At 43.1% G+C, this 26,996-nt stretch overlaps 1 protein-coding gene across 5 annotated transcripts in view; it reads left to right on the top strand.

Annotated features, from left to right (window-relative positions):
- Plekhh2 (pleckstrin homology, MyTH4 and FERM domain containing H2) overlaps window positions 1-26,996 on the top strand; it is a 103,862-nt gene that overhangs the window by 48,677 nt on the left and 28,189 nt on the right. For 4 of the 5 annotated variants that reach the window (XM_059248579.1, XM_059248581.1, XM_059248578.1 and 1 more), the window contains 10 exons: window positions 209-1,167; window positions 3,949-4,024; window positions 5,414-5,508; window positions 6,061-6,205; window positions 8,879-9,015; window positions 9,113-9,223; window positions 9,613-9,699; window positions 10,966-11,124; window positions 20,770-20,850; window positions 23,929-24,108. In XM_059248579.1, the coding sequence (XP_059104562.1) occupies window positions 209-1,167; window positions 3,949-4,024; window positions 5,414-5,508; window positions 6,061-6,205; window positions 8,879-9,015; window positions 9,113-9,223; window positions 9,613-9,699; window positions 10,966-11,124; window positions 20,770-20,850; window positions 23,929-24,108 (2,030 nt within the window). The remainder of the gene's footprint in view (window positions 1-208; window positions 1,168-3,948; window positions 4,025-5,413; window positions 5,509-6,060; window positions 6,206-8,878; window positions 9,016-9,112; window positions 9,224-9,612; window positions 9,700-10,965; window positions 11,125-20,769; window positions 20,851-23,928; window positions 24,109-26,996) is intronic. The other variant, XM_059248583.1, reaches the window with a different exon arrangement.

Raw genomic sequence — 26,996 nt, 5'->3', positions numbered from 1 at the left:
TTCCATGTTTTTATAAGTCCCGCATCTTCCAAACTTGTTTTAAAAGGCATAAAACTTAACAAAGAATAGCGTAAGTGGATAAATTCACATGAAATTGCCAGGCTCTACAGTGTAGTTACGTCAGGCAGGGTAATGCGTACATGCAGGGTAGTTACATAAAGGTTTCATTATTAAAGGCAACCTGCCAATATGATGTATCTTCCTCTAGAGATGGAAATTGCAGAGAAGCCTGCTGATAACCAAATCCAAGAAAAGAGAAACCAGAGAAAGTTGCACGAGACCCCTTGCAACTCAGAACAGAACCGCAAAACGAGAGCAAGCTTGGCAGCGGATGGTGGTACGTCCCAGAATTCCGGGGCTCCGGGGAGTGACTGGAGTTCTGACGAGGAAGACAGAAGCAAGGGCAGACCCAAGTCCAGGTGCAGGTCCACCCTTTCCAGCCACACGTCTGAGGAGGGCGGCCAGCGTGGCAGGATGGGCAGCGAAGCGTATCTCACGGCGTCTGATGACAGCAGCTCTGTATTCGAAGAAGAGACTTTTGGCATTAGCAGGCCGGAGCACAAGAAGCGGTATTCTTGGCAACAGAAGGCACCGTGGAAAACGCAGAATAGCTTCTCCAGGGGGCACTCTCAGTCAGGCGTAAACGAGCAGGACAGCTCCTCTGATGAACTGAATAAGAAATTTCAGTCCCAGAGCCTGGATTACTCATCCTCATCAAGCGAGACCAACACCCCAAGCCCCATTTTGACCCCATCTTTAACCCCCAAACATCCGAACTCACTCCCTGGAAAAGGAACACAGTTAGTGCCTTCGGCATGCCTGCCCCCCCCCAAGCTAAGGATCCCCCATGTTTTCAGTATAAGTATGGCGCTCACCAAGAGGCACCTGAGCCAGCCCCAGTTATGTCCCAACCGGATGTTTGGCACCAACAGGAATGCCATAAGCATGATCCGACCGCTGAGACCTCAGGAAACGGATCTTGATGTAGTTGATGGTGACAGCGCGGACGTTGTGGAGAGCATGGACACAGGTTGCGATGATGGGCTATTTTCCTATGACTCCCTGGATCCTCCTCCATGTGCAGATGACCAGGAAATCAACGAGCCCACCAAGAAAGTGTCGTGCAGCAAACCTCCCACGCCTCCTCTGCATCGCTTTCCCTCTTGGGTAATTACATTCCTGTGTGCAGCACAGCACCCAAGGGCCTCTTCTCAGCACTCCCTCTCAGGTGTCACCCCACCCCACCCCTATTTCTTGTCACATAAGGCATTGTTCTGACGTTTTACAGTTTTCAGAATGCACTGCCCCCTTCTCCTCCCCAGCCACGTTCCGAAAAGATTGAGAAACAAGATAGATGGGAATTCAAAACTCTGACTTTAGTTCCAGAATGGGGAATTGGAGGGCAAGTGAGCTTTTCAGTATTAGACTTTGGAACTGGATTTGTTCACACAGGCCCAAGCTGAAGCTAGATCCCTCCGACTTCACTGGGGGAAGCCAGGCCAGGGCCCCTCTAACTCATACAACGTGAAGATGCTTGTGTCCTGGGGGAGCTACTTCTCAAGGGAGACGGGGACAGTGGTGCTGGGCTGTGCAGACCAAGGAAGAGAAAGTGACCGGTCTAGAGAAAAGTAATGTTCACTGAATGGAGGCCCTTCATAGGAGACGGGATGGGGTGCAGGGAATGGCTCCCTCTAACTGTGATGCTTTGGAGTGGATTTTGAAGCAGCTTTTAATTCTCATTGGTTGTTCTCAGGTTTGGCATTTACTTATTAAGAGAGGTTTTGCTTTACTCTTCATGAACTTATGAACCCACTTCCTTCAGCTGTAGCAGCCTCCTCTTGATCTAGAGGAGACTGAATTTTCTGTGGAAACATTGACCGTGACCTACAAAACCAACCTGTCAATGAGGTGATGGTTCTTAGGAATGTCTACATGGCTTGATTTTTTTAAAAAAGTCTATCTTTAAATGTTAACATTTATTTATTAATAGGAGGGTGAGCGTGCCATAGTGTACATGTGGAGGTTGGGGACAACCTGCAGGAGTTGGCTCTCTTGTCCTCCATGCAGGTTCCTAGGGTCAAACTCAGTTTGTCACACTTGCCTACAAGCACTTTTAGGCACTGAGCCATCTCACCAGCCCCAATAGTCTATATTTAAAATGAAGTGAATTGATCTGTTTCATAGACTTAAGTTTTTCCTTCCCATATTGGCACAGTTTAACCCCTGGCTTCAAAAGAACCATCTAGGTGACCAGGTATTTTGGATTTGGGAGTCATGTTCTTTTACTATGGTTATTTTATTTAGTAACTGCTGTAACTGTAAGCAAATTAAGGCAGCCATGGCTTCCCTAATATAAACTTTGAGATGTGTCTGCTTTTCATTTACTTTCAAGAGAACTTTTTTTTTTTTAATTCGGCATCCACATGAAATTGTCTCTTGTTTATTGCTAAATTCTGCACGGCACAAAAAAGCAGAAGGCAGTGGCATGGGAATCTCTGGAATTCTAGTTATGCTATCCTCAGGCAGTAGAGAGTTGAAATTTGGCTTCTCTTGTTACGTTGAGATTTTCAAAGACGGATGTTAAGCTTTCAAGTTCATCTTATTTGGCAATTTTTCCATTGACTTCTCTTCCTCTCTTGAAGCTGTTCGGTCCTGGAAAAGTCATACTGCTTTTCAAATGTTCTAGTGACAACAGGTGAAGGTTCATAGGCATTCTCAGGTTTCCAGGAGATGTTCTAGCTACCTCAGTCAGTCAGACACTGATTTAAAGCAAGCCTATCTTGGTTGAATTGGAGTGTCGTGCAGAATGTAGTAGTCACTCAGGTGGGACAAGCTGTGATCCAGCAATACCTCTGTTGGCCTGCTCTTTATAAATAAGTGACCTGGCGTGGCTCAGGTTGCCCTCTGATCCATGGTGACTCTCTTTCCGCTTCCCTTCCTGCTGTGCCACGTGCCACGTGGACTCCAACTGCCTCGAAGCTCCTGCTTATACTGCCTTAGCGCTTTCTGATTGATCTCCGCAGTTAATTTCTGTGTGTAAATCCCACATGTTCAAAGAAAGCGCACCTTATCTGCTCTGTCTGGCATTCATTATCTAACCTGCCCTGCATCATTATGATCTCATGCAAGTTTATGTGCCACTGGCCAGCCTGGAAGAGGAGCATGGCATCAGTTGCCTACTTACTGTGTTCTGGTTCAGGCAATGGTGTTCAAGTGTAGACCTTTTATAAAAGGCATGATGATCTATGCACTGGGAACCACTGGAGTCCTTCTCCTCGTTAGGCAGTGATGCTAATCTTATAGTACCCATTTCAGAGATCTTCCTTGGAGAAGAGGGGACATAATAAGCTACTTTTGGAACAAGATAATAATGCCAGTATAATTCTCAAATCCATTTCTTATTTGGAAGAAAGTCTACTTTACTGAAATGTACATTAAAGTAAGAAGGCAGTACATTCAATGTTCTGCTGTGATTCTGAATGCAAGATTTTTTCCTTTTCTTTTTTTTCTAACTATGGTAGGATATGAAAGAAGATATCTGTGTGTGATCAATGACTGTAAGCAGTTTTTGGGTTCGTGTTACAGCTATTCAGTGTTTCCCCCTTTTTAAAAAAGTCTTTAGCCACATGTAGAGTTAGAATACTAAAGGAGGTGTTTATCTGTGGTCAGTGATCCTAAATAAGCTTTCTTATGATCGTTCTTATATCTTCTAAAGAGGTCAAGATACCAAGTCAATGTTTGGGAACAAAAATACATAATGGAATAACTAATGAATGGGGGGTAGTCTCTACAAGTCATTTACAATGTTGGGTTTTATTGGCACTGATGAGTTTTGTGGTAACACTACCCTTCTTCAGATGGTAACCTGAAGAACAATTGAAAAGTATTATGTTCCCTGTCATCATTTCTTGGCTGTAAGCACCTGGTTCAATCTCTCTTTTATATTAGGAAAGCAGAATATACGCTGTAGCCAAATCAGGCATTCGAATGTCTGAGGCCTTCAATATGGAGAATACTAATAAAAGTAAGTGCCTTGCATGGTGTGATGCGAGTGAGCCTTGGGGATGTGTGCATGTCATAGTTCAGAGCAAATGAGGGATGCGGCCACCGAGAGGCAGGTGCCTATGGTTCTGGGCTGATGAGGTCATCAAAACCATCAGAATTACAGAAACAAAACAGAGGCCGATGGGAAGTTGGGGAAAGGGACATGCTCTTGTAGCTAAAATTTTAGATGAAAAAGTTCTAGGGGTCTGTTTTTTCAACAAGGTGGATAAAACCCACCCTAGCAAATTATTCACTTAAAATACTTAAGCCGGTGAATTTTACTGTTTGTGACATTTTTAAAAAGACTGTAATAAAAGGAGTTTTAAAGCTGTATGATTTTGTATTGCAAGACCTTCCTAAATGTCTAATGTTACTGGAATAATGGAATTATGTAAGTGTTCAGGAAATGGTTGCCGATTTGTTTTCAATCTGATTTTCATCTCATTCAGGAGAAAGGCACAGTACATTCAACCCTGATGTAGCACATGTTCTACTATGTAGAGAGACATAGGCATCTTGTCTGTTTAAAGTTACAAAAATCATAAAAACTATTGGTCTCTATAACTTTTTCCCTCTTTCCTTCAAAAATTATTATCAAACAATCATTCCCACTAGAAAAATAAATAAATAACGCCAACCCTTGATGGGCAGAGGCAGGAGAGACTCTAAAGCTGAAGGCTAGCCTCAGCTACATTGTGGGTTCAAGGCTAGCCTGGGTTACGTGAGACTTTGTCTCAAAAACATAAAAACAAACAAAATGATTCACACAGAATGAGAAAAGACAAACTTCCAGTGACTCATTCTGCCTCCCACCTGTCTTCCAACTAGTTCTTCATATTCAGGAAAGTACATATCACCCATCACCAGTGGGGTCTCCTGACAGCGTTTAAGAATGATAGTGCTCTAACACCAAGTCAGAGACAGGACTCCAACTCTCCGAGGGACCGCTTACTGAATCAGTGAGTGGTCACTGGTGCGTAGTTCTGCACAGCTAAGCATGAGCAGAGAGACTGAAGAAATAAAAGCATGGTTTTTGCTGTCAGAGAGCTTACAAAGAGTTAACGAGCTGGTACACACGAGGAAATAATGGTCCATGAGAAACTGAGTATCTGTAGCTGCGTGTGGTACCTATAATCCCAGCAATCAGGAGGCTGAGGCAGGAGGATCACTTGCTAGCTTGATGCTCGCCTAGGCTCCACAGTAAGGCTCTAAAAAAAAATCAAAAAGTGCAGATGTAAATCTCTAAATGTCATAACTCATAAAATAATGTTAATAACCACCTGCTAACCTGATTTTTTTCATATATTCATAATAAATGGACCAGTGCACTAGATGGAGAGTTTTTCTCCAATGTTGTTTTCTGTTTCAGATTCTGCAACCATACTTTCCTGCTCTGCATCAGGACTTTATACATCCCTGATATACAAGAATATGACGATCCCAGTGTACACAACGCTGAAGGGGGTAATGAATGCATCTTTCCCTGTTAAACATATGGGTCTCCTCAGGATGTGCAGGGAAACTTCCTTCAAGCTCCAGATTCCATTTCTAACATTCTCGCCTCCCCACTATGTAGAGCTTTACAAGATCGCATTAAGATATCATAAAAGAAAAAACAAAGGAAGAAGAAATGGAATGGCCTGGAGAAGATGATTGCGATGTGGTTCCTCCTTACCCCTGCCCCAGACTGTTAGCATATTATTAATGATGCAATGGAAACTCTTAATTTATAAAGGGCTTTGTGTTCCTGCCAGGGCCCCCATTGCCAGAAGAACCTAATTAAAACAAGAACTGTCAGATATTGACAGTCTTACGGTTCCAAGACTCTTTTATAATTGACAAATTCCTAGCTAATTAGAATCAAAGGTTTTGAAGACAGACTTTCATGATGTCAAAATATGCTATTTCCTTTCTTTTAAAAATAGACCTATGAGTGCTTTCTACAAAGCATTGTATGTCTAAAGAGGACAGTAACTTTAGAGATGGATACAGGCGGGCTGTCCTGCTTTTCTTTAGAAGGCAACACAAATAAGTAGCAGTCCTTTCCTGGATGATTCCTCTGGCTCGGAGGAAGAGGACAGTTCCAGGTCCAGCTCCCGGACGTCGGAGTCAGATACACACAGCCGCAGTGGGCCCAGCAGTCCCAGAGCCATGAAGCGAGGTGAGGGGAAAGAGCATGCGCAGGAGGCAATGCCCGCACATTCTGAATATTGATTCAGGACTTACCTTAATAGAATTTCTAAGAATACACTCTCCAAACCGTGTGAAATGAGCATCAGCCTAGGACTGAGACATTCATATTCTAGTGGTAATTTTCTGCTTCATTCTCTATGATTTCATACAGTCTTTCATTATCATCATTATCATCATCACCATCTTATTATTGTTATTAATAATAGTAGTAGTATATTATATTATTATAAAAAGAAATAATTGACCAAAGTGAAGTTTCTTTTTTTTTTCTTTTTTTTTTTTAGTTACCTGGCTGCCTAATTTGTGGGATAGACTTATTTACTTTATTATTAAACGTCAGAAAACACACCTACAGTTTGTGTTGGTTGATCTGATATTAAAGTGGGAAACACCCCAACTTGACTTTGTGCATACATGTAACTTTCAATAAAATTTTGAGAACTTGTATGTGTGCATATGTGTTCACTACACACATGTGAAACTCCGAAGGCAACCTCAGTGTCGCTTCCCTCTTTGAGACAAGGTATCCTCTTATTCAGGCTTTAGACACCAGGCTAGTCCGCAAGGCTTTAGACACCAGGCTAGCCCTCAAGGCTTGCTGACCCACAAGCTTCTAGGGAATCCCCTGTCTCCGTCTCCCATCTTGTGCTGCAGTGATAGATGCTCACTTCTGTGTCTGGCTTGATGTGGACTTAGGGGATCTGAACTCAGGTCCTCATGCTTATTTGAGCAAGGGCTTGCTCTGTCGAGCCCGCTCCCCAGCCCAGCTGTTAGGAAGTTGTGTGCGCAGGCAGAGGTTACAGAGCGGTCTGATCCCACTGCATGGCACCTCTTCTTTGGGAAAGTCTATGTGGTCTTGGAGATGTGCCGGTTTTCAAACTGTGTTGCGTGGAACCACCGCGGTCTTCAAAGCCCTGGGCTTCAGCTGGAGCCACTTAAGCTGTCTCTGGGTCGATGTCTGGGCTGCCACCAGTGTCCTTGCTCCGACTTGGTTCTCGGTGGCCAGCCGGGTGATGTCACGGTTTGCTGAGAACGCAGCTGCTAGCATTCTTCATAATAGCTGTCAGCCTGCACTTTTATGTCCGATCTTCTCCTCCTTTCTCTTCCTTTACTCAAGGCTGGCCTCGCTGGCCCTCCTGTTTACAGATTTAAAAACAAAACAAAACAAGACAAAAAAGCCCAAACCTAATTTGTTTGGAGACAGGGTCTCTTGTGGCCTAAGACTAATCTTGAACTTGCTCTGTAGCCCAGATCGGCCTTATACTGCCTATCTTCGTGTGTTCACCTCCTGAGTGTTGGCTTCTTTGTGTGTGTGCGCGCGCCATCACACTTGACTCCGCACGTGTGTGTGTGTGTGTGTGTGTGTGTGTGTGTGTGTGTGTGTGTTACTGAGCCCCACCTCTTTCGTCACACTCAAACATTGCTTCCCCAGTGAGATCCATCCTGACCACACCGTTCAGATTGTGGTCCTTACCCTTCTTCCGCCGCCAACGCTTCCCATGTGCTTTAGATTACTCCGTATTTCCTTTTGGTTACACTTGCTACCGGTTGGGCATCTGCTTCCCTTCACTAGACTCCGTCCCAAGAGGACTCAAATGTGTCTTTCGTTGTGTGTCGGGGCCCAAGGACATCAGACAGCCTGGCGCGTTGGCCCTGGGCTTGGGAGCTGAGCTCTGCACCCCAGTCACCCCAGCCTAGTTCTTTGACTTTGGACAAATCTTGCCATTGCTGGGTCTTTCGCTCCTTAAACAATGAGGACATTAGCCAGGTGATCTCGGAGATTCCTAATGTCTGTTGTCTACGTCTATGGCAGTTATTTGTCTGAGCCGGTCAAGTAAAGGTCAGTAATATAGGAGTAACATTATTGCCACTTTAGTAAACATTTTTTTTTTAAGGCACAATGGCCTACGTTCTTGACTTTACCTACTGTTTATAACTCTCCATTTGTATTTATCATCCATGTATGGCTTGTAACTCACAAGAGACTTTCTAAAAAATCAACTCAATAATTGTTCCACTGAATTTTACTTCATAATTGTGTGTCTTTAAGACTTATTGCACCGGGCAGTGGTGGCACACACCTTTAGTCCCCGCACTGGGGGGGGGGGGGGAGGCAGAGGCAGGCAGATCTCTGTGAGTTCGAGACAAGCCTGGGCTACAGAATGAGTTCCAGGAAAGGCTCCAAAGCTACACAGCAAAACACTGTCTCAAAAAAAACCAAAAAGACTTATTGCTTATCTTTTGTGGAGGATTTTTAAAGCCACTAAGCTGGTTAGTAGTTTATTGGACTTCCATGAAAAATACTATTGAGGTTCAGCATTTGTCTATGTATCAATATAGAAAAACACGTATTTTAAATCTTTACTAAAAGATGCATTAAGAAGTAGACTTGCATAATGATTTGTGTATGTGAGAACACTCACGGTTCCAGTCTTACCAGAATATGATTTATGTTCTTTCGACTTTCTGGGAAATCTGTGTAACACCTTCAACCCCTTAGTTCTATTTCCTACATTAAATAAATCTTGTGAAGGATGGTTTATGATGTAGGAGTTAGTTGCCATCTGCCAGAGAACTCACAGCTGCTGCTGGCCCTCGCCAGGATGAAATATTGACTCCATTTATATCTCTGTTTTCCTAGGCGTCTCTGTCTCTTCCGTGGCTTCTGAAAGTGACTATGCCATCCCACCTGATGCCTATTGTGCAGACACAGAGTGCTCTCAGCCTGAGCAGAAGCTCCCTAAAACCTGCTCCTCCTCCAGTGAAAGTGGGAAAAATGTAAACATTGAATCAGACTTTGAGAAATTAATGAATCTGCTAGTTTGCCTTCCCAAAGGAAACAAAACATCATTTTCAAATGTTTTCTTTTCATTAGGAACCATTAGAAAAATCTGGCTATCTACTAAAAATGAGCGGGAAAGTCAAGACTTGGAAGCGGAGGTGGTTTGTCCTGAAAGGCGGTGAATTACTTTACTACAAGTCTCCAGTGAGTGGGCAGTGGCCGTGGAGACCCGAATTCCTCACACTGTAAAGCAGACTCCCGGTGGTTTCCTTTCCTGTAATACAAAACTAATTATGGGGCCGGGAGAGATGTCTCAGCCCTGGCTGCTCTTGCAGAGGATCCTGATTCCATTCCCAGCACCTACATGGCGGGCTCATGACCGTCTGTAACTCCAGTCCCAGGGGATCTGACAACCTCTCCTGGCTTGTCCAGGCACTACATACACACAATGCATAGACACAAATGCAAGCAAAATATCCATACACATAAAGTAAAAATAAGGTTGACATTTTAATTATGCATTAATGCTACAAAACACTTCCTGTAATTGCTGTTACAGCTGATCTGTGTTTGCTTTTCCTCCTCCTATGTAGAGTGATGTAATTCGGAAACCTCAGGGCCACATTGAACTCAGCGCATCCTGCAGTATTGTTAAGGGAGATAACAAGCAAACAGTCCAGGTGCATATCTTGTGAATTGGTTATTCTCTTGGTACCATGAACAACAGTTCTTGATTGAGACTGGTTTGTTTAAAGCCTTTTTATTCATTTTGGAATCAGTTTGATGTTAGTTAAAACTGTACTATGAGCTAAGTATGGTTATTTCCCACTACTACCCTATACCTTTTCTTCCTGTGTTCTTCCATATTTAATCTCTTGGGCATTTTCAGCTCTCAAAAATGTCAAGCTGTTTTAGGGGAGGGTTATCCAGTAAATGAATTTCTGAGATATTTGTAATCTAATCAATCTTTTTTTTTTTTTTTAGTCAAATTTGAAGCAAGCTTTTAATTAAATACTAGCCAGGAAGGTGGACTTGGGCTAGGTCCACCCTTGGCTTCCCAGGGAACAGCCCTAATCTAATGTACTATTAAATTCAAGAATGTTTGTATTTTAGTATAGAATCGGACACTGACAGTTCTCCCATGAACTTCAGAAAGAGAAATCTGTTGGTGACCAGAGGCCCTGTACTGCCACTGTATCGGAGATGGCTGATGCCCGTCTTACCCACACATACACATGTTTGAGTTAAAACAGCCTCTTGAGATAGTCTGCTTATATCTAAATTCGGACACTTTGCTTCTGAACTGTTTCAATAACCATTATTTTTTTTTCTTGTTCCTGTGGAGGGTAGAAGACATTTGCTAGGCAGTTCATGGCTGTGTCCCAGTAGACTGGGGGTGCCTGAGGTTAAAATGAATGAATCGGGGAAAGCTCTGATACATGACTGTCAAGAATCGATCGTAAAGTCCCGACATGTTTGGGAAGTTGGCAACACAGTAATTTGAGACCGGAATATCGTGAGTTCTTAGTCACTGGTCCCGTGTAGCGCCAGGAATTGGAGTGGAAGTCCTCATTTGTTTATAGTTCATTTTCTCACTTCTGTCCAAGAAAATCCCCTTTTGCCCTGAGAACTTTCTGTCTGACTGTCATCATCTTCTTGTTCAACAGCCTAGAGCTTATCACACCGTGGGGAGCAGAGGGAAGTGTGACAATTGAAGATATACAGCCAGGACCCTAGATTTAATGGTGTGACCAGTGTCAGGCCTGGGTGTAAATGATTTTAGCTCAGTGGTCATCATTCTCACACAGTGACTAAAGAAGTCTACATCTCTGGGAACCGGGGGCTCTGGGTGTGCCGTGCTTGCTTTCCTGTCAGGAATGATGTTTGGGTGGACAAGGACTAAGTCATCGTGAGTGCCTCTCCGGTTGCTCCTTCTCCCTTTCTAGCTGACCACCGAGAAGCACACGTACTATCTGACTGCAGATTCTCCCAACATCTTGGAAGAATGGATTAAAGTGCTACAGAATGTTCTGCGAGTGCAAGCTGCCAATCCTCTCTGCCTGCAGCCTGAGGGCAAGCCAACAGCGAAGGGATTGCTCACCAAGGTAGGACGCGTGGATGCAGAGCGGCATCCTAGGCAGCGGCTTTGGTAAGCTCCATGCGTCATGAAGAATGGGGTTCGGAGAATAATAGGCATTTAATATTTTGTTTGGGGGGTGGGAAGGGTGTTTTTAAGCATAGTGCCCAAGTGGGGGAGTAGGGGGAGAATCAGAGATGAAAAAAAGATAAATTTGGCCACATGTAAAAATCTAAATGGAAAAATTTGAAAAGGTCATTGAAAGGGGTGAAACCCAGTTAATATCCTTAATGTGTAATAAGCTTGGGCTGGGGAGGCGGCTCAGCAGATGGAAGTGTTTGCTGCCAAGTCTGAAGGCCTGGGTTTGATCCCTAAAACCCACATAGTGGGAGAGAACCGGCTTCCTCCAGTTCCTCTGACCTCCATACACGTGCGCGCGCTAACAAGTACATTTCAATATTGGGTTTCAATTTTTTTTTTTTTTAAAAAGTCTTACCTTTAAGCAGATTTTAAAAATGATATTCATTTTATCAATTTGTGCATTAAAAATTTTTAGAGAGAGCAAGCTGATTGCTGCTATAATTGCTGATCTTTTCTCTTTCGTCTTAGCTCTACCGTATCTACACCTCTTCCATTGTGTCCTTCAGGATTTTGGTATCCACTCTTTGGTTATTGATTAGAAAAGGCTCGTTAAATATTTTTTACTCCGTTATTTATTTAATGTATGCATGTGTGTGTGTGTGTGTGTGTGTGTGTGTGTACAAATCTGTTCGTATATGTGCATGTGTGTGCATGTATGTGGAAGACAGAGGTCAACCTCAGTGTTGTTTCTCAGGAGCCATCCATCTTGTTTTTTCTTTCATTTCTTTTTTAGTTTTCGCATTTATTTATATTATGTGAGCCTGCATGTGTATGTCAGGGGGAACATGCCACTGCAATTGTGTGTGTGTGTGTGTGTGTGTGTCGCCTGGCAATACATCCTCACGTACTCCTATACCGCTAAGTACTTACTTGTGGGAGACAGTTCTCTCCGTCCACCATGTGGGCTCTGGGATTAAACACAGATCACCAGTCTTGGTGACAAGTGCCTTTACCCACCGAGCCATGTCACCAGCCCTCAGCCTGCTCTTTGAGACAGGGTCCTCTCAGAGATTGACTAGGCTGTCTGGCCAGAGCCCTGAGGGATCCTCTTCTGCAGCTGGGATTAAAGCACACCACCGTTCCCGGCTTTTTCTGTGGGTGCTGGAACTTGAACTCAGAGCCTCACATTTGCATAGCAAGTACTTTACTGACTGAGCATGCCTCCCCAACACCAAATATCAAATATCTTAAAAACACACCGTGTGGGGGGCTGGCGAGATGATGGTTCAGCAGGTAAAGGCACTTTTCACCAGGCCTAGTGACTTGAGCTCAGTCTCTGGTGTCCACGTGGTGGAAAGAAAGAACTGACTCCCACAGATTGTCCTCTGACCTCCACCCAGGCATTCCAAATAAAGACATATAATTTATTTATTTATCCACCCAAATAAATAAATGTAACTTTAAAATGAGTGTAAAGCATAAAAAAAAAAAAAAAACCATTCCACTTGATTCGGTCCTCTCCGTTGGAAGAATTTATCCTTTGAAAGCAGTCTGAATTTGCATAAGATTTAAATATAGGGATGTTCACCACAACGTGTTTTGTTTTCTCCGCTAATGGGAAGGATAAATTGAGGAATAGCTGACATACTCTGAAATGCAGAAGTCAAAAGTAAAGTGGATTTTGAAATACATTTACTGTGACTATCGAGATGCAGAACTTTTTTGGGGGAGGGGGAGAGCTTTTCAAGACAGGATTTCTCTGTGTAGCCAAACTCAGAGATCTGCCTGCCTCTGCCTACCGACTGCTGGCATTAAAGAACTGTACCACCATACCTGGCTATGATACAGAACATACCTATTACTCCAGAAAAAAACATCTTTGCATAGCATGGTTTAATAATCAAGAAAAATTGCAATCGACTTAGATGTGGGGTCGGGAGTAGCTTAAATAAAGTCTTGTGTGTGATGATCCTTTTAAATGCTACAAAAGAACCCTTGTGTAATGTGTAATGACGTGCTGTTAGGGGACAGGCACTGAGTAGCATGGCATTATTACTCCATTTTACTTAGGAACAAATGTCTGAATAGGATACGTACCAAGGTAGATTGGTTATTTCGTGTAGTTTTATTGTTTGGGAAATTTTGTTAACTGTTTCAGAATTAGTATTACTTCTCAAACATTTACTGAAAACGGCACCTTTTCCCTCCTTTTATGTAAGATTGTTTCAAATTAGCTGAGTTTTTTAGGACCGTCCATTCCCATACATACATACATACATACATACATACATACATATCAGCTCCAGTAGCAGCTCCATGCAATATATAGACACTAATAGAATAGGGCAGTCAGTCAGCAGGTCTGCTGTGTTCATTAAGGTCAAATGGTTTGGCAGAAGTCTTCAGCAGAGTGATATCTCTGGCTTGGTGTGAATCACAGTGCATTACTAGAGTTTTGCCATGTAAACTTATTACCAGAAATCCACAGAGTCTGCTTAATGGGTAAAGGAATTTCTTATGGTGGAAGACTCACTACAGCATGGGAGATTTATCGTAGGATCCTGGAAGTCTGGGGTACAGTCCAATGCTGTTCTTCTGCCTGGTCCATCTCAGCATCCAAGCCAACGAAGGAGAGAAGAGAGAGGTGTAGGTGGTCTCAGGTCTTAAAGGTAGCCTCAAGCCATGCCCCAGGGGCAGGTACTTCAAGGTCATAGGTAGGTAGGACAGTTACCTGCTACATCTCTAGGGGTGGTGCTTCAAGGTCATAGATAGAACAGATATCCACTACCCCTCTACAGGGAATTACAAAGGACAGAGCCACTTATTATTTCAAATGCTGAAAACATCCTGTTGGTCGCTTTTGAGATTACACAGTAAAATTTTTATATATCCGTAGTGATGTGCTTGTGTTCTGTTTATGTCAAGAGGTGAAAATTTTACAGGTGGGATATATACTAGGCTGTCATTTAAATCTAATGATAATGTGGGAATGTGGGCGGGTGGTATTCAGTAATATTTACAAAATCTGACTGACTGGAGTAACACTGAGCGCCAAAATTCTGAGAAAGAATTCACCAGTGTATTCAATAAAGATATGTGCTATCTCTCTCTCTTTCTCTCTCTCTCTCTCTCTCTCTCTGTGTGTGTGTGTGTGTGTGTGTGTGTGTGTGTGTGTGTAAGCTAGAAGTTCATGTCAAGGGTCTTCCTCAATCACTCTCCACTTATTTATTTATTATTTACTTGTTTACTTATTTATTTATTTGTTGGGTTATGTTCTTTCACTGAGCCTGGAGCTGACAGCTTTTGTTGGACCAGCGGGCTTTGAGGGATCTTCCTGTCTCTGCATCCCCAACATTGGAATTATAGGCAAATATGCCTTTCCTGACCTTTCTCAGCGGTTCTAAGGGATTGAACTCAGGTCTTCACGCTTGCTGTGGCAAACACTTTACTGAATGGGTCATTTCAGTCTTTTTTTTCCTTTTTTTTGGTAAAATACTCCATTACCATTCAAACATTTACTTATTTATTGGGAACTTCATGGCATTGTGGAAAATATACTTTAAAAATGAATACAGTGGTAGGCTAATCCCCATTTGCTCTATAATTCATAACCATGAGGAATAAGAGTTAGTTTTACCAACTGGCAATGGGCAGAGAAGCCACCCCATGGGGGTGGAGACAATGTGGATGAGGCATAATGAAGCAGAGTTCCCTGAATTAGCAACATTTGGAGACAGACACCAGAGAGTTCTTTGTTTTATGGCAGGTTAAGTACTTTGGGCTTCGTCAAGGATTGTCTAGAGCTCTTCAGGGTTTGAAATGGGGATGTGGACATATGGATGCTGTTAACAGCTTGTTCTGCTGAGGAGGAGGAATCTGCAGGAGGCATGGTTGATAGTCTAAGCACAGTTAAAGTCATGGCTCTCATGGACGTGAGCTATGAACTGGTCATGGGAAAAGAGAAGGGAGGATGAATTTAAATAGTGGCTGTTGGTAAAACCACTCTTCTTGATTGGGTTAGGAAGTAGACAAGGTTTTTCTAAGTGTCCAGATGAAGGATGGGACTAGATGAGAATGGTCTTGGGAGAAAGGAGAGGCTTTCAGATGGACAGTCTGTTTGGGAACATACCAATGTAAGTGTTACAGCTCTGAAGGAAAAGGTATCCTGGCAGTTGGAAGCCAAGGAATACCTACAGCTCTGAAGGGAAAGGTATCCCAACAGAAGTGTTACAGTTCTGTTCCAGTGGGGGACGGTTTCCCAGCAAAGTGTTACAGTCCTTGCTCTAGGAAAAGTATCCTTAATGCAAGTGTAACAACCCTGCTCTAGTAGAGGAGGGTTTCCCCAGGGAGGTTGTTACAGCTCTGCTTGGAGAAATGTTACAACTCTTCCCAGCTTCCCCGAGTGTAACAATTCTGCTCCAGCAAGGGAAAGTTTCCCCAGCCAAAGTGTTACTGTTCTGTTCCGCTCCTGTAAGATCGTGACAGCTCTGCAGTGTTCTGGGGAAAGTTGTTACATCTGTGCTCTGCTCTGCTCTGGCCAAAGAGCATCCTTACAACAAACCTCACTCAAAAGATTTATTGGGAGGGAGGAATCCAGGAGAGTGGCTGTCTCTGCCAAAGTGGGAAAAGGCGGCCCCAAACTGAACAGGCATAGGGCTTATATAGGGTTTCTTAGGGGTGGAACTTTCCAAGGTGGTTATTTTCAGGATGGGGATCGGTAAGATTTCAATTCCTGATCTTGGGACAAGCTCAGAGATTGGTTCGATTTGAGCTTAGGGATTGGTTAGTTTTGGTGCTCAGGGATTGGTTGGATTTCAATTCCTGGGTTGATTAGGGGCAGGGTGTATTTCCTTGGCTCTGGTCTCAGGGCCAGGATGCTCTTTCACTGGCCTTTTTTACCCTGCAACCAATGTTTTGAGTTTGTAAAGGCATCTTATCTAGGAAACATCACAGGCTAACGAGATGGCTCATCCAAGCAAAGGTGCTTGCTGCATAAGCCCGGCAAGCTGAGTTCAATCCCTGGAATTATCTCACAAAGTTGTCCTCTGACCTCCACATGTCCATCATGACTTGTACACCCACACTCACCCAGCATACACTCTCACACACACAGTAATAATAACTGGTGTTTTGTTTTTAAGCTTAGGAGGCAATAGAACAGTCTACACTGGAGGAGAGAGCTGGCTGGGAAAGGAAGGCTTGGGGACCTGGCATCTTTTAAGTAACTGTTAGAACAATGAAAATTAGAGAAGTCATCCAGAAAAGAAATAATGTGACATTCAGAGCGAGAGATGGGGAATGGAACACTCCAAAATGTAGGGGATGTAGGGGAATGGATGGAAAATCCCGAGGGTACTGTCATGGAGCCTGGGAGCGGAACCCATGAGCAGGAGGGGGGGTCTGTGGGTCATCCTCAGAGAAGAGAGCATGTTGCAATAGGGTAGAGGGTAAATGGGAGACACGTGTAGGGTGTGAGTTGACAGGGCTGTCTGTACTCTCCAGGGCACCAGAAAGAATCAAGCTGGGGTGAACAAAGAGGATGGGAAAGACATGTGCCCTGTATTTATAAGCTGAGGAAGGAAGCTAGGAAATGTGGAAGATTAAGAATAAGACCCAGAAGTGAGCGAGTGGGAATCGGGGAAAGACATGATGGAGAGGCTGGCCTGGAAGGAAGTGAAGAGGGGTGTCAATGAACATCTGTATTCTAGGGACATGGAGTGAGGTCACTCTTGTTGTCCTTGGTTTTCTTGGTCTCCCCAAAACAAAGGTATTTACTGAGAGTAGGGGAAAAGATTGAGTGTAATCACTGAGGATATATGTAGCCAGAGACATTTGGGATTTATTTGTGTTACTAAGGGCTCACGGAACTGTAATGGTTGGGGTTCATATTAGTTATTTTTCTCTAATATCTTCAATGCCTATATTAGGAGCAGAGACTTTGCAGTTTGGAGACAGGAGCATAGTGACTTATTCTAACATCTTATTATATAAAATTTCAAATATGAAATAGATTTGGAAGAATCTTTACAGTAAGCATCCGTATTTCCACCACCTGGATTCTACAATTAACTTTTTACTTGTTTTACTTCATGCCTATCAAGGTGATGGTTTGAAGTATATAGTTTATTATGAAATTTCAAATATCCAAAAGTAAAGGATATAATGCTCCTTCACAGATTCACCATCCAGTCTCAACAGTTGTTAACCATGACTAATCCCACCTCAGAATACCTATCTACGAATAGCTTTCTCCTTTCTCACATCCTCCGCTGGGCTGTTTAAAGGCAAGTGGAGGTGAAGTCTGGTTGAAGGGATTTGTTAGGAGCATAGGAATGCGATTTGGTCATGGGCCCTGGGGCAAGAGTTGTTTTACGATCAAACACCGGGATCCCAGGTTGGCAGAGAAGGAAGAGGACAGGCAGGAAGGGAGACATTAGGAGATGGTTGGATCTGGGGACTTGAGGCAGGAAGCAGGTCAAAGAATAGCAATGTTGTGAGTGAGAGGGTGGCGGGGGATGACAGAGTGTAAGTTACAGAAGTGAGTGATGTAGCATGAGTCTTAAAAGTTCTTATTAATAAAATCAAACCTGAGCCAGGTATTGAGGTGAAATGCTGGATGGTCAGGGTCAGAGAGACAGAACAAGCCACAGCCACCTCACCTCGCCAGATCCTCAGCTGGTCTTGTTTCCTCAGACTGGAAGCCTCTGAGTCCTCATATCCGAATGGCTCTCAGCTGAACTGTGCTGCTAGAAGCCCGAAAGCTTAACCAGCCAAATGCTTCTAGTTTCTGGTCCTCACGCCTTATATACCTTTCTGCTTTCTACCACCACTCCCTGGGATTAAAGGCTGCTTTCTGGGATTAAAGGCGTGAGTCACCATGCCTGGCTGTTTCCAATGCCGCCTTGAACTCACAGAGATCCAGAGGGATTTCTGTCTCTGGAATGCTAGGATTAAAGGCGTGTGCTAACATTTTCTAGCCTAAGTATCTTGTGGCTTTTCTGTTCTCTGACCCCAGATAAGTTTATTAAGGTACACAATACCACCACAGAGTTATTTCCAGTGTGGGAAAAAGGAGCTAGGGTGTGAGGACAAGGGGTGGGAAACGTGAAAAGCAGCTAAGTTTATTGGAAATGGAAAGAGCACAACTGAAGAGATGCTTCAGAGGCAGGAGGGGAAGAGCCGGTGATACCCGCCACCTGTGTGACCTGGAATAAGTTACTTACAGGCTCTGTGCCTCAGTGTCCTCATCTGTGAAATGGGTGACAACCCTCAAGGGTGTTGAAACCATGAAATATGTTTCATTTCAACATGTCAAGTGTGTTCAGACAATACCCATAGTGACAACCCTCAAGGGTGTTGAAACCATGAAATATGTTTCATTTCAACATGTCAAGTGTGTTCAGACAATACCTGGTCTATCACAAGCACTTAAAAAGGCTAGGTGTTGTCACAGGAGATTCTTGCAGATACTGAAGTCAGCCAGGCTGGTAGTATGACAGGGATGAGGTGGCCGGAGAAGAGAGGAGACCAGGGGAGCTCAGGGTTTGTGTGTTGACAAAGCCTTAGAGTGAAATCTATTGCTTCTTCTCCAACATTTAACACCACTGACATGGAAGGCTTCTGTTATCAAGGCAAGGTCTTGATAGATTAGTTTTTAAGTTATCTGGCGTGCCAAGCCTTTGAGGTGGTCTTTGCATCTCCGTAAGGATTTGTCTGCTATGATAGGCTTTGTTAAAATGTATTACAGAGCCAGAGTGTGAAGAAATCCTAATATAAGATGTATGTGTAAAGTTGGGCTGTGTTTATACTTTTAAAGCGCAGCTTTTACGGGAGTTGGTAAAGCTTTCCACTTGCTTTTGGTGTAGACGCAAACATTGTTCCATTTTCAAAATAAATCATTTCCAAAATACGTGAATTTCACTTCGGTTTTGAGGAAACTTCTTTCAGAGCTGTTTAAAGTAAAAGGAAAGGGTCCTGCAGAGCACTGAAAAGCCCAGGATATTTTCTGTAAATACACGTTTCCAAATTTAATTTAACTGAGACGTGCCTTGCCAAACAAAACCTACTTGTTTTTGTTGTTGTTGTTGTTGTTGTTTCAAAAGGAGCATTCTAAATCCACCAAAACATTAGTGGCAAAGTGATTCGTTTAAACCATAGCTTTGAGAGCAAAGAGGCTAGCTGGTTTTGTGGGTTTGAAAGAGGCCATGTGTTTAACAACTTATATAGGAAGAAGGAAGCATTTATTGCAGCTACTATTATTTTTTATTTATATGTTGCCTCATTTAGTCAAATGATAGCCCAGGGAGGTGTGCAGTAATCCTGTTATGACAGGGTAACTGGGTAGGTCACTTGCCTGAGGACACCGGAGTGTGAATGTGTGTGTGTGTGTGTGTGTGTGTGTATGTGTGTGTGTGTGTGTGTGTGTGTGTGATGCCAATGCTAGATTGACAGGACCACTGCCAGGGGAGCGGAGTTTCAGGGCAGGTTCAGACAAGCACAAACTGTTCTGGAATGGGGTATTGTAATAGGGCTTTATCTTAGGCTTGCCCACTGGTGGGAATGGGTTTCTTCATCTTCTTGTAGAATGGAGGATGTAGTGGTGTCTGTCTGGTATAGGCCTTCTATGCCTGTACCCGAGCAGGACTAGGGCAGGTTGGAACCCACAGTCCAGAGCTACAGAAGCCACCACGTCTGACCCCTTCTCGATACTAAACAGATGATAGAGTGTCCCCACAAAGACTGTGAGCTCTTGCAGAAGTAGGCTGTGGTACGTTCACATCAGTTTCTCCAGTTTAACCTCCGACTCTACACAGTCTCGATTCTGATTCGGATTCTGTCTCTGTCACTTCACATGGGCCTGAGTGGAGCCGGTCTCAGCCTCAACATAGTGACAGCCTTTGATGGCCGTGTGTCATTCTGTGTGGTTCCTTCTGGAGAAAGCAACAAGTTTTTGTTTCTTTTTGTTCAGGAAATCCCTAGCATTCTTCAGGTTTTAGTCTTCTTTGTTTGAACATTAAAATGCTAACCCAGAGAGCCACCGGATTATTGGAAATCTTTGAAGTAAGGAAACTATGGAATAAACTTAATTGTGAGATTGGCTCCTGATCCTTGTCCTAGAACAAGAAGGTCCTCAGCCACCCTTCAACACAGTTCCTCATTTTGTTGTGACCCAACTATAAAATTATTTTCAGTGCTGCTTCGTGACTATAATTTTGCTACTGTTACGAATCAGAATATACATATCTGTGTTTTCCAATGGTCTTAGGTGACCGCTATGAAAAGGTCACTTGACTCCCCCCAAAGGGGTTGCGACCCACATGTTGGGAACATCTGTCCTAGTCGGAAGCATCGTGTGTGATGCACAGCAGACTCTCGGGAAGTGTTGTGTGAGGGGGCTGTAAAGTGAGTGGGCTGTGTGACTGCTGTCGGCCGTCACAGGCACGTCTGGGCAGGGTTTGAGCAGTCCCCTGAGAACAGCACTTCCGCCTTGAGCAAACCAGACACCTGGAGAGCTTCACAGAGAACGTATAAACTCTACTGCACTTTTCCAGGCTTCTGAATGACATTTTAATCCACTGAAATCTAATTTCAGGTAAAACATGGCTACTCTAAGAGAGTCTGGTGTACGCTTGTTGGGAAGACCTTGTATTATTTCCGCAGTCAAGAGGATAAGGTATGTATGCATCTTAATATGCCAATGAGAGAAAGAACTTTGCTTGTGGTGGCTTAAAAAGCTTTTCCCCTTTGACTTTTCTGTTGCTAGGCAAAACTCTAGAATTTTTTTGGGTAGGTTGCTGTTGTATTTATAACCAGGGTAGTAACCTACTTGGGCTGTGATTGTAAATTTTCGCTTAGTGACTTTTACCCACCTCATTTTCTAACAACTGGAAAAGCAAAGCCTTCTTTTATTCCCCTCCTAACCTCCACTTTGCCACGCTTCCCAGTGTTCTGACAGATGAGGTAAAGCTAGATGTGAACAGCCAGGAAGGATAGCCAAGGGAGGGAAAGGAATCGGTCTGTCGTCAGATGCCCAGATCCCGCTGTTCGTCCATTTGTCCCTGTTTACCTGTCTACTCACTTCTAAACTGTTATCTTCCCTTACTCCCAGGAACTTGAGTAATCTTCACTTTAAAAGTAGAAGATGGGCATCTGTCAAAGGTGAAATGGCCACAAGTCATGGGGGCACTCAGTACCACCTTAGTGTCCCTGTGACTACATTAATTTAGCCAGTATATATGGGCCTTGGGCACTTGTATAAAATGATGGTGTCAGCTCCACAGAACAGCAGCCTCTGGCTGGTTAGTTGGTTAATGGTCCTAGACTTGGTCCAGGGATCGTGTGGGTCAGTTATTTCCCTGGTCCCCTTTCACAGGCTGTGCTTCCAGGTCTGTATTTAACACATGGGCCATTGTTCTCTGCATGGCTGGCGGGATGGGGTTAACAGTGTAGCCACAAAAATACATTCCATGTGAAAGATAATGTGTTTAATAAGTTGTCTTTATCCAGCCACCAGGTAGATGTTATTTTATTTTCTATGCACTATCCCAATAGGATCTTGCTTTTCGTTGGATCCTAAAGGAGGTAAAAGTGCAACCATGTCATATTTGTGACAATATTCCAGGCAGAGGGAACACCAAATGCAAGGGCCCTGAGGCAGGAGCATGCCTGCGGTGTTTAGAAAGAATGGAGTCAATGTGACTGGACTGGAATCCCTTTGGAAAAGAATAATGGAAGTGAGGTGAGGGCTATGACAGGGCCTGAACCATACGGGTCCTAGTAGGTCAAAGTCAAGTGCTGGCCTTGTAAGGGAGACAAAATTTTACCTCTGTGTCTGTAGGGTTTTTAGCAGGCCTGGGTTACCAGAATTAAACTGACCTGGGACAGATTCTAGGAGAAAAGTATACAGACTTACTGAATGTTAGTTGCGTAGGACACACGAGGTTTTGTCAGGAAGTGAAGATCCCCTGAAACTGGACAGATATTATCTTGGGAAAACAGGGAAAGGCCCAGGGACAGGCCTTGTAGCTAACTGGGTGGAGAAGTGCCCAGCAGGCGAAGCGAGGCTGGACAACAGTTTCTGCATAAGCTTCCCATCTCGATGCTGAGGATGTTGTTTTCAAGCCTGTTACCAAGAGCATCTTCCATATGGGAGCTTTGTCTCCGGCCTTGGAAGAGAAAAAGGGGGAGTCAGAGTACCCCACTTCACCTGTGTTTTTGTATTATTTTGAAAATAGCTATAGTTCAAAATACTCTTCAGGCCAAAGAGGTGTCTTTTGGCCTGCCGGGTCCTGCTACCCCCAGCTTTTACTCTGAGACAAGACACACCGGAGGATTTTGAACAGCTCCGGCGGCACACAGTCTTCCTGGTCTCCCAGGAACATGAGGGTTCTATTTAGGAACAGAGTGAAGGGATCGAGGAAGATTCTAATTAGGAGACTGTTAGACTAATCCAGGGCAGGGACAGCTGTGGTTAGTGGGGCTCTGGCACTCTCAAAAGAGACCTTATATTTTGAAAATCTTGTTGACAGAATTTATGTCAGGGAAAGAAAAGGGTCAGTGATGCTGTCAGAGTTTTTGGCCCCAACATTTGGAAAGATGAAGTCATCGATTGCGGTGGGGAAGGCTGGGAGGAGGAGCAGGTGGTTGAGGTAGACTTGTTGAAGGGAGTTTGAGATGCTCTTAGACATCTGAGTCCAGATCATGAGTCTGGAGTTAGGCATTTGGGAGTAGCTAACATCTGCTGGGATGAAGGCTAGCTCGGATGAGATCACCCACCGTGTGTGTAGGTGGTCAGGACAAAGAGTCCAAGGACGGAGCCCTGGAATGTATCATAAAAATGGATGATAGCACATGTCTTTGTGGTTAGAACGGGCTTTTTCACAGAAGGGCGTGCAGCCAGGCATGGGATGCATGCCTATAATCCCATTACCCAGGAAGCTGATGCAGGGGGATGACTGCAGTGCCTAGATATATAGTGATGCATTGCCTCAACACCCTTCCCCACCAAAAAAAAAAAAAGGTACTCCCTGCAATTGTAAACCTAGCCAAATATTTTAGAAGCTATAAACCTGAAGAATGCTCTGTAATGTTCTTAACTAACGTAAAAGTTTAAAAACAGATACTAAATGACTAACATGGAAGACATGTTTATGTCAGTCAGTAAAAGAATAGGTAAACTTTAACAAAATTAGCTGCAGAAAGGTTTTCTTACCCTTAAATTGCAATGGAAAGAACCACTGTCTTTCTCAGTTACATACTTTGATAAATAGTCTGAGAACATTAGATGTTTATGGGGGTCTGAGGTAACCTTCGTATCAACTGCCTGGTTATTTTTTTCTGTGAACAATATGGAGTCTCTGTCTACACTTTACAATTTGATCCACTAGCTTAACCAAACCTCTCATCAATTCTGAATTATTTTGGCTGAAATGTTACTGTATCGTGAGCAAGGAATCGGCTGTTTGAGTCCCGAATCGGCTGTTTGAGTCCCGCTGAATAAACTGACACATCCATCCTCGTTATCTTTTTTCCTCAAATGTTAAATGTCCAGTATTCACTTGCTTGTTTTACGTCACTGTGGGGGTTTCTGCTTGCTGCTACTATATTTGTAACAAAGTGGAGAATCAGATTTCAATGAGGCATTTTGTGTTAAAGCATGCCTTTTAGAGGTAAAAAATGGAAAGGACCGTTATAACTTCTAGCAGGAAACGACTGAACGTGCCTGCCTGACTGTTGATGACCTTTGCTTCAGTTTCCTCTAGGTCAGATCAAACTCTGGGAGGCTAAGGTGGAGGAGGTGGACAGGTCCTGTGACTCAGATGAAGATTACGAAGCCAGTGGACGGTGTCTCTTGTCCACTCACTATACCATCGTTATCCACCCCAAAGACCAAGGCCCAACATACCTGCTGATCGGATCCAAGCATGAAAAGGTAGTTAAAGTCTTTGGGGTTGGTCTGAAGTGATTCAGACTTTCTACTTCGGGTATTGATGATTTCCAGCCAATTTTATGGAAATAACAGATACTTTTGGGGGGGTCAGGAAAGCCCTTCAATTTTATGAGATTCTTTGGAAATAAACCTCATGTCAGTCTTCAGTCTGTTGATGAAAGTTGTGTTGAGATTGAAATTAATGGTGACAGTGGGGGACAAAAGGAGCTCATGTTTAAAAAGTGTGACCCTTGGGCCTGGAGAGATGGCTCAGTGGTTAATAGCACTGGCTGCTCTTCCAGAGGACCCAGGTTCAATTCCCAGCACCCACATGGCAGCTCACAATGGTCTGCACACCCGCACACTGACATACGTGCAAGCGAAACACCAATGCACATAAAATAAAAATAAATAATTAAAAAAGAAGTATGACCCTCGCAGGGTGGACATTTTCAGTGAATCTAAGGACTCTAACATTTTTCATTTTTTTTTTCAGTAAAAACTTTGGTTTACAGACAACAAATAATGAATAATTATATTTTCTGTATGTATATACTTATATATGACAAAGGAAGAATCACAAATTGATGGGAAGGAAGTAAACCCTGTATTTATTATATGTAGTACTATACTTTTATTGTATTTTGGTGAAATTAACTGTTAAGGAAAACATTAATTTTTCATTTTACACATTTGGAAAAGAATAATTTCCAGATGAATTTAAAGAGCTTAAAGAATTTAATGAGGGGCTGGAGAGATCACTCAGAGGTTAAGAGCACTGGCTGCTTTTCCAGAGGACCCAGGTTCAATTCCCAGCACCCACATGGCAGTTCACAACTGTCTGTAACTCCAGTTCCAGGGGATCTGACGCTCTCATGCAGACATACATTAAATAAATAAATCTTTTTTAAAAAAAGAATTTAATGAAAAATTTTCCTTAAAAAAATCTCTTCTCTCATCTCTGAATAGAAAGTGCTTTCTAAGAAACATACCCATGTAAGAAGTTACCGTGGCGGTGGTTGATAAACCTGACCTGACAAGTTTAAAATCCAGGGCTCAGCAGTGAAGAGCTTACTGCTCTTGCACAGCACCCAGCTTTGGTTCTCAGACCCACACAGAGGTTCGCAACCCTCAAAGCCCTCCGCTTCAGGGGCTCTGATGACCTCTTCTGGGCTCCAAAGGCGTGAGGCACGCATGTGGTACACATATATACATGCAAGCAAAAACACTTATACAACAAAACAAAAATAAATAAATTTTTAATAATTAAAATCCTTTCTATCAAATAAGATCATAAATACGGCTGGGATACATTACAAAAAAACTCAAAATATTACATGTGTGGCTACTGTGTCTTTAACACATAATAAATTCTTACTGTTGGTGGTTGTGTTTTGAACACACGAATCAGACAGAGAGCTCTGCAGACCTCTTTATCTTTACTACAGTTACTCACTGCAGGGGATGGTTTTATTCCATTTTACAGATGGAAAAACAGAATACTTGCCTATTGAGGTATAGACCCATTTCTCTGATTCCACAATCCAGGCTCCCAAAGTTTGTCTCTACTGCTTCCTGTTTGATTAAAAACAAACAAACAAACCCTATATTTCCAATATGAGAGATGGCCCACTGAAGAACTTACTAAGGCAGTCAATGATTAGTAAATGTAATTTAGACTCTTCTATAATCGAAGAGATGGAAAATGGGAAAAATGCCACATTTTCAAATCGTCAAAGATTAAAGAATTTTTGTGAGTTCCCCTGAGGTGGGGGAAGCACTCCCACGGTACTGGAGGGGGCAAGAAAGCCCAAGGGCACTCTGGGAAGCCCCTGCATTATCTGCTTGATGGCTTTCTGCCAGTTCCTAGGGTTTCTGTCCTCATCATGACCCTTAATTATTTTAAAGATTATACACTAAGGAGGCAGAGATACAGCTTGGCGGTAGACTGCTCACCATGCATGTGCAAGGCTTTGGGTGTGATCCCAGAATTTTCTCTAAAAGGAATATCTACTGAGAAAATTATCACAAATTAATTGACTATATTATTTTTTAAATAATTTTATTTCAGAAATAATTTTAAAAAATAGAAAATATAACAAACACTCTTTTTAACTAAGAAGTGTTAGATGGGACAATGTCTATTATCTGAAAAATTAACACTGAGTATTAATAAAATGCAGACATTATAATACTGTCTTAGTATAATATCAACTATGTCAAAATTCAGTCTACACACCAGGCAGTGGGGGCTCACACCTTTAACCCAGGACTCGGGGAGGCAGAGGCAGGTGGATCTCTGAGTTCAAAGCCAAACTGGTTTACAGAGCGGGTTCTAGAACAGCCAGGGCTACACAAAGAAACTCCGTCTTGAAAAACCAAAACTAAAAATAAAAATAAATAAATAAATGAGAATCCAATGTGCACATGTATTTCTACAGATGAAAAAAGGAAGTTGAAAAATTGGGTATTCCTTTCTTCCTTAAATTGTTTCTATTTCTTCAGTATTCTGCATGTATTACTTCGGTAGTAAAATTTTACATTGGATAGACTTCATTGTATTTCTTAGAACACAAGAATTATACATCTTAAAAGAATTTTAGCTAGCTAGCTGTATTTATTCTAGACTCTAAACATGTATTATGCTCCTTAATCGTATCTTGCTTTTCTAAGAAGCAAGTGTAGAATATAGTAAAGGTAAAGAATAGCATGAGCGTGGCTCACGAGAGTGAGCCCTCCTCAGAGGCTTGCCAGCAGGCTTGAGGACCTGAGTTCCATCCCTGGAACCCACACAGAAGAGAGAGAGACCCAAATTCTCTCAAGTTATCCTCTGACCTCCCCATATGTGCACCCTCCCCACACGCATACAGACTCCAAAAAGTACAAATTCA

The sequence above is a fragment of the Peromyscus eremicus genome, chromosome 22 (assembly GCF_949786415.1).
Source record: "Peromyscus eremicus chromosome 22, PerEre_H2_v1, whole genome shotgun sequence".
Classification (NCBI taxonomy): Eukaryota; Metazoa; Chordata; class Mammalia; order Rodentia; family Cricetidae; genus Peromyscus; species Peromyscus eremicus.
This window is presented reverse-complemented; position numbering and strand designations above follow the sequence as displayed.